The 13,875-nt window shown below is 42.9% G+C and overlaps 1 protein-coding gene across 5 annotated transcripts in view; it reads right to left on the bottom strand.

The window, feature by feature from the left end:
- Positions 1 to 13,875, bottom strand: part of ASMTL (acetylserotonin O-methyltransferase like) — a 61,381-nt gene that overhangs the window by 32,903 nt on the left and 14,603 nt on the right. For all 5 annotated transcript variants that reach the window (XM_075854001.1, XM_075854000.1, XM_075854003.1 and 2 more), the window contains exons 7-9: positions 9,716 to 9,824; positions 5,377 to 5,785; positions 1,330 to 1,492 (exon numbers count right to left, since the gene is read on the bottom strand). In XM_075854001.1, the coding sequence (XP_075710116.1) occupies positions 1,330 to 1,492; positions 5,377 to 5,785; positions 9,716 to 9,824 (681 nt within the window). The remainder of the gene's footprint in view (positions 1 to 1,329; positions 1,493 to 5,376; positions 5,786 to 9,715; positions 9,825 to 13,875) is intronic.

The following is a 13,875-nucleotide window of genomic DNA, read 5'->3' as shown; positions in this document are numbered from 1 at the left end:
ATTCATTAAAAACACCTACATAGCAGCAAAGTGTCCCTGAAAATTATATATTAGCAACATTGTTATGCCACAAAGAGGCAGACAGAGTCACAGCTGCTCTCTGCTACAACTATGCTCTCATCCTTGTAAAAGGAATTCACTTCCGACTCCAAAAAACATGAAACAGTGGCGATTACCCCCTTAATTATTCAATGTAAGGACCAGTTCAAAGGAGAACAACTGAAAGCGCTGCTTTCGTTGCACCATGTACACCAATGGTGGCCGACGGAACCCATTGACTTTAGCTCCAACGTGGTTCCATAGGTCTAACGGTTAACGCCACCCCCAGACGAAGGCATTTGCCGAAACGCACGTCGGGTGTGGGCGTCCCTCCTATGTGAGACCATGACTTTTGGTATGTATTTACGCCTTACATTTGTCAGTTTGATATGATTCAGCCCCTTGCAGCACATAACCACTAGCTCCTCCATTGATGTGTATTTGGAATATTTACTATACATCTTTATTTATTATCGCATTTATTGATTACCATTTCACATCTAGCAACTATTCGATGCATTTTGTATATGGCTTGGCTGTTTCTCTTGGACTTTTTGATATACATTTGTCTGTATCCTGCTCTCTCTCTATATATATATATATATACATGTTTATTATATTCATTCACTTATTTGGTCTAGCATAGGTTGACGCTTTCTCATTATGTGACTCATCTTTTTATTCGGTTATGTCTATGTGTAATAAAATGTATATATTTTTATATTTCAACATTTTGTGCTGAAGTTGATCATTTTTCCACTCTGTAGTGTTCTTCTAGCTGTGTATTTGATCAACGCACCAAGTTCTACTTGGTTATTACTACGGATTTTTCATGGTGTTATCAACCTAGACTGACATATTGTATTAATACCTTGATGTTATATACTGCACTATCACTATTGAATTAAATCCTTCCGTGGGTATTCTTTTGGTTTTCGTGGTTTTACCAGAAATAGCGCAGCTCTTGAAGGAGCCTCCAACGTAAATGTGAACAGGCCCTAAAAAGCAACATTATCTTCCCCCAATTTACTAATATTTGTCTATAGCTATTAAAACGGTGCACTATCTAGGGATCTAGATTTAATAAATTCCCCTTGTCTGACAGCAACCAGACATCAAAAATTATACTGTAAGCTCAGCTGGAGGGGAACTTGTTTGAAGTTTAGCAATATTCTTGTGAAAATCAATTGCACACAGGAATGCTACCATATCCTGATAGATTTCTAGCTCTCATTTTAAGGTCTTCAGGACTATAACATTACATCGAAATAAATTACCACTAAGATTCACCTTGATGAGTTTTCTCCAACAGGCCAAGGGCAACACAAGCATCAAGAAGCCTTTCAGTTCCATGTACAGAAGCATTAATCTTTTCTGCAATTTCCATGGCCTTCAGCACACCTTTATCTTTCAACTTATCAAAGACCTTCAGTTTAGATGCTGCAAACAATGTCTGTAAACAGAAGACAAGTAGAGGAAATCAGAGCGCTCGACATTTATCTCAGCTGTGCATCTGGACAAGGTTTCGGTTGCCCATTAGGATTTAAAAAATACATTTTGCTACAAGATACAATACTACGTATTATCATCCTCCCTAAATGTATACATGTATCATTTTAAAAATACACAAGCACTTCAGAGCTGCAGCTCGGCTTTCATCACCGGGGCAAAGAGTTCATTTTGTAACCGCAGTCCTGTAAATGAATGACAGCAACACATAAATAGTACTGCCATATCGCAGACATAAAATAAATACCCCATTGATTTAGACCCCCAGATCAGACCCCCTAAATATATTCTTTCCCCGTATATTAATATAAGCTCCCATACCAGGTACCTTTATTAATATCAGACCCCAGACGAGACCCCCCCCCCCTATATTAAATTCAGACGCCAGAGCCTTTAACCTAAAGAAGCACTCTGGAAGAAAAGTTTTCCCTCGTTTTCCACGTGTGTAATGTACATTAGGTCTTCTTAGTGAGCGCCTTATTGAGCTTATTATCAGTTCCATTCCGGTTCTCCGTTGTACCATGTGACTTTCCAAATCACACAGGCTCTTATGTGTAGACTGAAAATCAGTCTCTCTATGCATTACTATTAGTCTCTCATTAAGCGTCTCCTAGGAATGTAAAGTGAGACCGACTTCTCTCCACACATAAGAGCCTGTGTGATTCGGAGAGCCAGAGTCAGTCACGTGGTATGATGGAGGAAAAGAATAGACTTGATAATTCACAAATAAAGCGATCGGTAGGAATATTACGGCACTACTATTGACCTTATAAACATTACAAATGTAGGAAACGATACGTTTTTCTCTAAGTGCTTCTGTAATTCAGACCCCAGATCAAACAAAAAAAGTATTCAGACCCTAGACAAGACTATATACTAACCCTCCCAGCACACACACACACACACACACACACACACACATTATTTATACACACACACACACACACACACACACACACACACACAGGCTAACTGGGCACTTTCCCCCGAATGCAGATATGGATGGAGACCCCAGGGCAAGTGCCCAGTTAGCCTCCATCCAGCTATGCCCCTGAGCACTTTGTATAAACTTTTTTTTATTTGGGCACCTGTTAATGGGTATCTGTAACTTGTCTTAAAGGGGTATTTCCATCTTAGGCACTAATGGCATATCCACATAAATGTCTTAAATTGGAATCCGATAGATGCGAATCCCAGCTGTGGAACCTACACCTATCTTGAGAATGGGGGGTCCCCGACCCCACCCAGGGGGACTGCCGCTACATTCAGGCTGTGATTCCGTGGAGAGATAGCCTGGAGTCCGGAAACAGTTAAAGAGGCTCTGTCACCAGATTTTGCAACCCCTATCTGCTATTGCAGCAGATAGGCGCTGCAATGTAGATTACAGTAACGTTTTTAGTTTTAAAAAACGAGCATTTTTGGCCAAGTTATGACCAATTTTGTAATTATGCAAATGAGGCTTGCAAAAGTCCAAGTGGGCGTGTATTAGGTGCGTACATCGGGGCGTTTTTAATACTTTTACTAGCAGGGCGCTCTGAAGAGAAGTATCATCCACTTCTCTTCAGAACGCCCAGCTTCTGACAGTGCAGATCTGTGACGTCACTCACAGGTCCTGCATCGTGACGGCCACATCGGCACCAGAGGCTACAGTTGATTCTGCAGCAGCATCAGCGTTTGCAGGTAAGTCGATCTTACCTGCAAACGCCGATGCTGCTGCAGAATCAACTGTAGCCTCTGCTGCCGATGTGGCCGTCACGATGCAGGACCTGTGAGTGACGTCACAGATCTGCACTGTCAGAAGCTGGGCGTTCTGAAGAGAAGTGGATGATACTTCTCTTCAGAGCGCCCTGCTAGTAAAAGTATTAAAAACGCCCCGATGTACGCACCTAATACACGCCCACTTGGACTTTTGCAAGCCTCATTTGCATAATTACAAAAATGGTCATAACTTGGCCAAAAATGCTCGTTTTTTAAAAATAAAAACGTTACTGTAATCTACATTGCAGCGCCTATCTGCTGCAATAGCAGATAGGGGTTGAAAAATCTGGTGACAGAGCCTCTTTAAGCTCACTGTGCTACGCGGTTTCCATAACTTCCATAGAAAGGACTGGAAGATACAGAAAAGCATAGCATAGCATAGGAAGCTACACGGTTTCCCTTACTCCCAAGCTCTGGAAACAGCGTAGCTCACCGCTACACGGTTTGTAAATTAGTTACGTCAGCAGCGTAGCACAGCGAGCTCAGCGGTTTCCGTACTCCCGGCCATCTTTCCAACGAGTCTCACTCTGGATGCGGCGGCCAGTGACCGCCTCACAAGGTGAGAACAAGGAGACACCTGTTCTCAAGATAGATGCGGTCCCAGCTCTGGGACCTGCACCTATCAGATATTTATGGCAGACATGGTGAGGTGTCCTCTGTGGTTCTGGACGTCAAAAAAAATATACGTGAAAAGGCATCAACACAAACAAGCACTACTATAATAACAATCAAAAAAACTGTTATTCTTTTAGTCTTTTTTTTTATATTTGAAAAACATGCAGCATACGTTTCTTCTGTATGTCAATAGATACAAAGCTACATATCTTGCGGAAATGCTACATTTTTAACACATTGATTTAAATGAGGAAAACCAGAGTTTGCTTACAGTTTTACGCCTTTCTCATTTGAGGTTCTCACACCACTACTTCTTGAAAATGCTTTTATTAGAACCCTATAGATACTTACCTGGTGATATCTCCTCCTGGCACAGGACAGTAAAGTAGGTTTTCTGAGGGAAACATTTCATGCGTCATACCAAAACATGTGAACAGGGTCTAACGGGGAGTTGTACTTGTCTGCTGAAAAAGGAACCAGCTTGTTTGTATCACCAGCCTCTCCACCTGCTTTTCCGATGGGGTTTATGAATTCTACATATGATCAGTTGTAATGACTCTTTAAACTGTACGGACTTACCAGCAGGTCTCTGTGTAGCCATATAAATATAATACCCTACAGACACACATGTATATGATATTTAACAAGTGAGATCCTCCTTTTTTTATCATTGCCTTACATACAGTTGGCTGCTGCTGGTCACATGACACATTTCACCATGGACATGGCCAAATTCCAAACTTCCTTTTCACTTCAAAATAACATCACTATAAATACAAGATCCTGTTTAAGTGATCAACGGACTGGACACTAAACTACAGGATCACGGACAGTGCTCTCATGACTTATCAATAAGGGCCTGTTCACATCAGCGTTGGCTTTCCGTTCCGGGGTTCCGTCAGAGTTTTTCGTCGGGTGAACCCTGCAACGGAAAGTCAAACTGAAACCACAGTTTCCGTTTCCGTCATTATTGATATCAATGGTGACAGAAACATTGCTAATGGTTTCCGTTCGTCACCATTCGTTTGTTTTAACGATGGAATCAATAGCGGAGTCAACTGCGCTATTGATTCCGCCTGAAAAACGGAAACCTGCCGGAATGGTGACGAACGGAAACCATTAGCAATGTTTCCGTCTCCACTGATATCAATGGTGACAAACAGAAGCTGTGGCTTCAATTTGACTTTCCGTTGCAGGGTTCACCCGACGGAAACAAAGCCAAAACTGATGTGAACAGGCCCTAAATTAACACAATGATGTCAAGTCAATAGAAAAGAATGCTGGGCAAGAGCACGTATGTTTCACTGTTACAAACATAAGAAGTGAGCGATCTAAGATCATTATCTGTGGCCTTCAATCTGTAGCTCTCCAGTTGTTCTGAAACTAACTCTCAGCAAGCTTCTTTTTTTTTTTACTCCAAATGCCTTTTGAAATTTGCGGTAAAAATCACATTACCTTTGATGCTTTAAAGCCATCAAGGAGGTCAGATATTTTTGATAGTTGTTGAGCACAGTGTTTAGGCCTTTCTTCAATCCCATTCGCAAGCCCTGGAGTGCAGGACACAGAGGATCCAGAACTGCTAGCGTTACCAACACGATCTTGAACTCCTTTCTTAGCCTTACACGTTTTGCTAAGAGGGGTGCAATCTTCTTCCACATCACTGAGGTTCTCGAAACTCTCCACATAAGGGATGGAATCATGCTTCACTCGGTGTATGGCTTGTTTCGGTGGTGGGTGGTAGATCTCTGCCAATTTTTTGCAAAAGTGATTCAAGGGAAATCCAACAACATTTAGGAAATCACCATGTACACTTTCTACCAGCATTCCTCCAAGAGACTGAATGCCATAGCCGCCAGCTTTGTCCCTGCAGTATTAAAACATTATTTTAATTCAAAATCACTCTTCACAACTCTATGGGTTTTTGGGTTTTCTCCATTTTCATATGCATTTAACCCCCCCTCCCCCCCCTATAAAAATAAATAAATAGGAAACATGTTGTTATAGATGGCATTGAATTGGGATTTTATTTGCCACGGCTGTCTTTGTGATGACTGAAATATTTGATTGCAGTAAAAGATAGCATGCTTCTCCCTGCACCTCACAAAAGTGGTTTTCGCCATTTAAATGAGAAAAATTAAAGTAAACCAATGTCATCCGTTATATCCATATTGTTTGCATCAGATGTTACGCTAACTTTTAAAAAAAGGAATGAAAACTGATGACAATATCCATTTTTTACAGCGGATGTATAAAAACTAATGACAAAACGGATGTTGACATTTAACCCCTCAGTGACCAGCCTATTTTAGGCTTTCATGACCAAGCTATTTTTTTTTATTTTTCCATTGTCGCATTTAAAAGAACTAGAACTTATTTCTTTTTGCGTCGACATAGCTGTACGAGAACTTTTCTTTTGCAGGATTAGTTGTATTTTTAACTGGTTCCCGACCGCTGGCTGTATTTTTACGGCCAGCGGTCAGGGTCCTTAAAACCCGAGCCATAGACTTTCTACGGCTCGGGGTTTTAACTTGCTGCCCGCGCGATCGGGCAGCTGAATGTCGGGTCTCCGGCTGTCAGTGACTGCCGGGGACCCTGAGGAGAGGATAGAAGCAGCTTTCGCTGCTTCTGTCTTCTCCGATGTCTTTTTACGCAGCGCTCAATGAACGCTGTGTATAGGAAGAGAGACAGCAGCAGCAACGCTGTCTCTATTCCTCCCGGTGATCATGTGACTGGTCACATGATCGCCGGGTGCCGTTACTGACAGACTGCTGCTGGGTCTTACTAGACCCAGCACAGCCCTATTAGTGACAATCGTCACTATGAGAGGGCTGATTTCCCCTGTAACTGGGGCTGATGTGCAGCCCCAGTTACAGTGGAAAAGATGGTGTAAAAGAAAGAAAAAAAATATATAAAAGTTCCCCAAAGATCTTTTTTGACCTTTGAGTTACAGACCATAGTAATAAAAAAATAATAAAGTGCAAAAAAAAATTAAATAAATACACATAAAATACCCACCCCAAAAAAACCCGTTCCCCCCCCCCCCGCCAATCATTGTTGTAACGCTAGCGCTGACCCAATTACCCTAATATAGACATGTAATATATTAACATTTACGGTAGACAATGACGATCACAAATAAAAGGTCTATTTTAGGGTAAAACTATGTTAGTACCAAAAACAAAATAGCTGAAACGTAAAAAAGCTTATTTTTTTTACTATTATTTTCAAACTTTATGAATAAAAATTCTAAAATAGCAAAAAAGGTGTGTATAAAAACGATAAAAAGTGAAACCTGCATTGTCTATGGAAAAAACGTCGCAAAAATTACGTCGTTAGCCCAACAAATAAAAAAGTTATAGCCATTTAACGAACACGTGCTAAAAATGGCTAAACGGTGTCTGATCCTGAAGGCGCAAAATAGCCCGGTCCTGAACTGGTTAATGGCACCATTTTGGAGTACATAGAATTAGTTGATTAACTTTTCTAAACTTTTCTTTTTGGTGGAGAATTGAAAAACAAACAGCAATTCCGCTATTGTTGTATGCATTTTACATTTACGCCGTTCACGTGCAGTGCAAACACGTTACCTTTATTCTATGGGTCGGTACGATTACGACGATACCACATATGTAGAGGTTTTATGTTTTACTACTTTTGCACAATAAAAACACTTGAACTACAATTATTTGATTTTTGCATCGTCGCTTTCCAAGTGCCGTAACTTTTAGGCCTCATGCACACGACCATAGCCGTGTGCACGGCCGTGATTTTCGGGTCGGCCGGCTGGGGACTGTCAGCAGACTGTCAGCCGCAGGCCGCCCGCAAATCGTGGGACATGCACATGGCCGCGGCCATTGTTTTCAATGAGCCCGGACCGCAGAAGACGGCCGTAATAAGACATGCCCGTTCTTTCTGCGGTCCGGGCTCCCGGGCCGTGCATGGACCGCAAAAACTACGGTCGTGTGCACGGCCCCATAGAAAAGAATGGGGCCGCAATTCTCCCGTGGATTTTCGGGGGAATTGCGGCCGCAAAAACACGGTCGTGTGCATGAAGCCTTAGATTTTTCGGTCAAAATAGAGATATGTGGGCTTGTTTTTTGGGGGACAAAACATAGTTTTCATTGGTACTTTTTCGGGATTCATGGGACTTATTGATTAACTTTTACTATTACTTTTTTGGGGGACAATGGAAGAAAATAGCAAATAATTTTTTACACTTTTACTAAAGAAAATACACTTACTTTTTAATGGAAAAATATTTTTTTTTAACGGTAATCTTTATTAATAATTTTTATTTAACATTTATTACTTATTTTTTCAGTCCCACTAGGGGACTTCACATTGCGATCTTTTGATCGCAGATCTAATGCTTTGGTATATTTAGTATACCAGTGAATTACTGCCGGTCAGTGTAAAACTGAGCCAAGCCAAGCCCGGGGGCCTTAAAGAGGCCCTGTCACCAGATTATCAAATCCCTATCTCCTATTGAATGTGATCGGTACTGCAATGTAGATAACCGCAAAGTTTTTTGTTTTTTTTTAAATGAGCAATTTTATATTTATGCAAATGAGATTTTCAATGGACAACTGGCCGTGTTTTCTCGTTTTACCAACTGGGCGTGTATTGTGTTTTTACCAATTGGGCGTTGTGAATAGAAGTGTATGACGCTGACAAATCAGCGTCATGCACTTCTCATCGTTCCCACCCAGCTTCTTTCACTGCAGACACACAGCGTGACGTCACCCACAGGTCCTTCAACCTTGTCGTCGGACAAATAAGATACATCGGCTCCAGGCATCCGAGGGGGTAATATGCTCGTCTCTAGGGAGTTTGCTATGCTTACCTGCACATGGTGATGCTGCTGCAGATTCAACTGTACCCTCTGACGCCTGGAGCCGATGTGTCTTCTCTCTTCCGACGCCAAGGTTGAAGGACCTGTGGGTGGACCTCATCGTTCCCACCCAGCTTCTTTCACTGCAGACACAGCGTGACGTCACCCACAGGTCCTTCAACCTTGGCGTCGGACGAGAGAAAAGACACAACGGCTCCAGGCGTCAGAGGGTACAGTTTAATCTGCAGCAGCATCACCATGTGCAGCTAAGCATAGTAAACTCCCTAGAGACGAGCATATTACCCCCTCGGATGCCTGGAGCCGATGTATCTTATTTGTCCGACGACAAGGTTGAAGGACCTGTGGGTGACGTCACGCTGTGTGTCTGCAGTGAAAGAAGCTGGGTGGGAACGATGAGAAGTGCATGACGCTGATTTGTCAGCGTCATACACTTCTATTCACAACGCCCAATTGGTAAAAACACAATACACGCCCAGTTGGTAAAACGAGAAAACACGCCCAGTTGTCCATTGAAAAGCTCATTTGCATAAATATAAAATTGCTCATAACTTATCATTTTTCAAAAAAAAAAAAAAACTTTGCTGTTATCTACATTGCAGCACCGATCACATTCAATAGGAGATAGGGATTTGATAATCTGGTGACAGAGCCTCTTTAATTAGGCCCCTGGCTGTCAGGACACCCCATCGGAGGCCCGCGATTGCATTTGCAGGCAGACAATGGGTGGAAGAGGGAGCTCCCTCCCACTGTAAATAAATTAAATGCCACGGTCGCTATTGACCGCAGCATTTAACTTTATTCAGTCGGTCCGATTAAGGGGATACATAATTTGTGTGTTTTTTTCCTACGTTTTAGTAGTATTGCTTAATAAAAGAAGGTTTGTCCATGCTCTTTTCTGAATCAACATACTACATCTTTTCCACTGCACCAAGTCAGACTTACATTGGTTCTCCGCTGTCAATATACTCCCATAGTAGATCCTCTGACAGGTCTGCAAATTTAACTTTAGTTTCTTCGTAAAAATCAATAATATCGGTTTCCAGATGGTTATCTGAAATATTAACAAGCAACAGATGACTAGGTAACAGAAAAAAAGTGAATTTTTTCATATACATTTATATATTTGAGATAAGCTAATTTATTCTACGCAAATCAAATTAGTTACAAATTTCCAAAAAGTTTAGGATTTTAGCAAATTTAAAACTTTTGGGATTCGTCCCGCATAAAATCACTCAAAATGGTGGCTGTTATTTTAGATAATCAGAAAAAGACTGAAAGGTAGGATCACATAATTGAGTGGCGGCCTGGTGACTTCCCCATAATTCCTTGAAGGCAGCCCTCCCTCTAGCATAGCCAATCATGAGGGGTATACAGTGTGAGTCACTGATGACTCAGCGAATTACATATGAAATCACAGCTATTATAAAAACAGCCCAACCAGGAAATGCTGCTGCTTTGAGGGGACATAGATAGGAGAGGACATCAGACAGACAGTGAGAGATCGTAAAACACAGATAGTAGATAAGTATCAATGTGTGACGCGAGGAGAAGAGATCGCTAGATTTACAATAATTTGAAAGATTTTAAATATAGGAGTCAGTGTATTTACACCGGCACAGGCAGCCATTGCTGTTCGCAAGTGCTGCTGCAGCTATACAATTCATTCTTACATTAAATTTGTAAAATCACCAACATTCATTACATCATTTACAAATCTTCTTCAATATTCATCCTGGTGCGGATAGCATGCTGCGGTCTGCGGATACCGACGTGAGATCAATCATTGTTTTGCATATATCCAATAGTGGCACCAAAAATTGTCATATTGTTCTGAGTCAAGCAGTTACACAGCGCTGTTATAAATCAGTCTCTGTCCAAGTAAAAATGTAAATTTTTTTAAACCAATTTTAAATTGAAACCCTGGTGCTTAAAGCGTGCCGTTGCCTGCGGATACACAGTTTTGCATAAATCAAACTGCTAATAGTGCCCCCCAAATGATACATTATGTTCTGCGTCCAACTTAGCCAACAATAACAGCAGCAACAATACAGTGCACTTTTAGTAGATAGACTGTGGAACCTCTGTGGTCAAAATAACCAGCGCATGCTCAGTGGTGTCTCATTTAAAAATAAAATGCCTGGTAAAAGATAGAGTTGCAATGGACGGGGTAATGTAAGAGGAAATACCCGTGCTATGTCATCTGCCAGTAAGAATGTGTGTGGCCGTAGCGCAGGTAGCAGCAGCAGCAATATTGTTGATACCAGCCATCCGGCCAAGTAGTCGCAGGCCACAGTTGTCTGTTGCCTCCGGTAGGCATACTATTGCGGAGGAAGCAGATCACATTGTGGACTGGATGGCTTATTCATCTCAGTCACTGCAGGATGATATTACCTCTGACATCATAACTTTGAGCCATTGTTCAGCGCATTCCTCCTGCTCTTCCTTTCCAGTTTATTTGCGGCCCAAAATAAGCAATTATTTTTGGTCATCTCTATCCTCACTCACCCCTAGTGGGGCACCTTCTTTTCTCCTAAGAGACAGCACCCTGGGTGGTAAGGAGGATATTCAAGACAGTGTCCCCATTGATAAGTTGCAATAGCAAAGTCAGCGTTTGGTCGGGCAGAGGTGAAGGACATGACTGAAATTCATAGCGGTGTTGATGGTGGTAGTAGTGGCACTTGTAGCCATGGTGGTGGTAAGAACACTGATAGCTGTGGTCATAGTGGCACTCGGGTCACTGTTAGGGACCCGCACGGGCGATATGGCATGCAGGAGGAAGTGGTGGATGGAGAGGGGCTAGAACTTTAGAAGGAAATTGAAGTTTATGGGGACATAAAGTTTTCACAGGCAGATCTAAGGGTCTGTTCCCATCTGCGTTGGAGGTGACGTTAGGGGCCTCAGTCGCAGATCCGTCAAAAATTACCGGAAACAATAGTGCTGCGCTATTGTTTCCGGTAAATGGACGGACACTCCGACGGAACCCATTGAAGTCAATGGGTTCCATCGGCTGCCGGCGGTGTCCACGTTGCAAGGGAACGGTTGGATCTGGCATTCTCTTGTTCTGCTCCTCTCACTGAGCAGAGCAACGGAACAAGACAAAGTAGGCGCGAACAGCCCCTAAGGGACGAGGCTAACACTCATTGTGGAAGACATGATGGCAATGATGAGGGTCCTGGCCATGACCAGCCATGCAAGTGCAGAGTGGAGAACGAAACAACTGGTTCCTAGGACATGCTGGCGAGAATGGCAAGATGCATGCCTGGTATTGTCAAGCATATAGTTATCATCAAGCAAATGGGTGGCTTTTATAGAGCCATGCTTTTACATCCTCGCTGTAAAAAACAAAAAATAGGGGAATTTTTTCCGGCTTTCTGCAGCTTTCACCGAGCAGATGGCTGCCGACCGCATGTCTTATCAGGAGGCCTCTCTCCGCTGAGTCGCCGCTCCACCGCCTCTGCCAGCACTACCGATACAAGTAGCAGAAGCTGTGGCACCAGCCGATAGTTTGCTGAACATGATGGAACAGTTTTTTCCTCTGCCGCACATTAGCAAACGGATACGCACCTTCTGAACAACTGGGTTCTGTAGTGTCTGCACCGTGCCCTTTCTCCGGTAGATACCCTGAGCCCTGGCCCATGGACTTCTGGGTCAACAGATTGGACCAGTGGCAGGAACTGGCCCACTATGCCATCACTGTACTGTCTTGTCCACCCTCCAGTATACTGTCAGAGAGGGTTTTCAGTGCGGCAGGAGGCGCAGTCACACCAAAGCGGGCAAAATTGTCCTCCACAAGTGTGGAAAATATTACATTTGTGAAAATGAAACAGGCATGGATCCGTGAGGTTCTTCTCACACCTACGCCTGATCCCAATAAATAGATATGCCATTTCGGACTAGCTGTTTATGCCCAGCCCAATGATGCCACTGCCTGCCTGCGGCAGTGGCATTATTGGCATACCCTGCACATGGTAAACATAAACCTGAAACTGCTCCCAAACCTGAAAAGCTTTTGATGACTTTTGTAGAAAGCCATTGCTTTTTCACTTTCCAGGACAATCAGGCACCTTTTCACTGGCACATGTATTGGTGGTGGTGGAAGCAATGCATAGTATATGATATAAACACAAAACCTACTGCTACTCCCAAAAAAAAGGGATAATTTTTGGACCGCTTCTTAAAAAGCCATTGCTTCTTCCGATACCACCATGTGTGTTTTAAATAGCATAAAAAAACACTAACAGTACTGAGGGTTTTTAAACAGGCTGTTTGTTACGTACCGGTTAGCATCAGTCTACCCATAGCCATATATGTTGCCGTCACTTTGGAATTACTAATGCGGTCTTGGGGTTACATAGCTTGAGAGGGGTTGGATACAGTCCTAGAAGAACTCAGTTTGTCATACACGACTTTTCAGGGCAATCGAGGCACTTTCGATTTGCACCGAATTTATTCTGATCGAATCTGACCTCCGAGTTAATAGACATGAGCGAATTTCCCAAAATTAGTTTTGGGTCCGACTATTATTTATGAACATGCCAGTACCAAAGTTTTTCCAGCAGAACATTGCACAAGGCATTACACAGTCTTCGCCAGCTTGCCTGATGTAAAAGAAAACATGATTCATCATACCAGGCCACCTTCTTTTATTGCCCCATGGTCCAGTTCTGATGCTCATGTGCCCAATGTAGGCTCTTTCAGCAGTGGAAAGGGGTGAGCGTCGGCAATCTGGCCTGTCTGCGGCTGCGCAGCCCCAAACTCAGCAAGTTGCAATGCACTGTATTTTCGGTCACTTAGCCGGTCGCTGTGTGTTCTATCATAGCCAGAATTAACTTTTCCAAAAATTTGTGCTACAGTAGCTCTTCTATGGAATTTGATTTCAAAGGCTAGCCTTCGCTGTCATGTGCATCAATGAGCCTCGGGCGCTCATGACCCTGTTGCTGGTTCACTGGTTATCATTCCTTTAAAGTGTAGCTAAACGTTTGACAAACTTCTGACTTGTCATAGTGACAGGTCAGAAGTTTGGATTGGTGGGGGTCCGAGCACTGAGACCCCCACCAATCGCTAGAACGAAGCAGCTGAAGCGTTCGTGTGAGCGCTCAGCT

The sequence above is a fragment of the Rhinoderma darwinii genome, chromosome 2 (assembly GCF_050947455.1).
Source record: "Rhinoderma darwinii isolate aRhiDar2 chromosome 2, aRhiDar2.hap1, whole genome shotgun sequence".
Taxonomy (NCBI): domain Eukaryota; kingdom Metazoa; phylum Chordata; class Amphibia; order Anura; family Rhinodermatidae; genus Rhinoderma; species Rhinoderma darwinii.
This window is presented reverse-complemented; position numbering and strand designations above follow the sequence as displayed.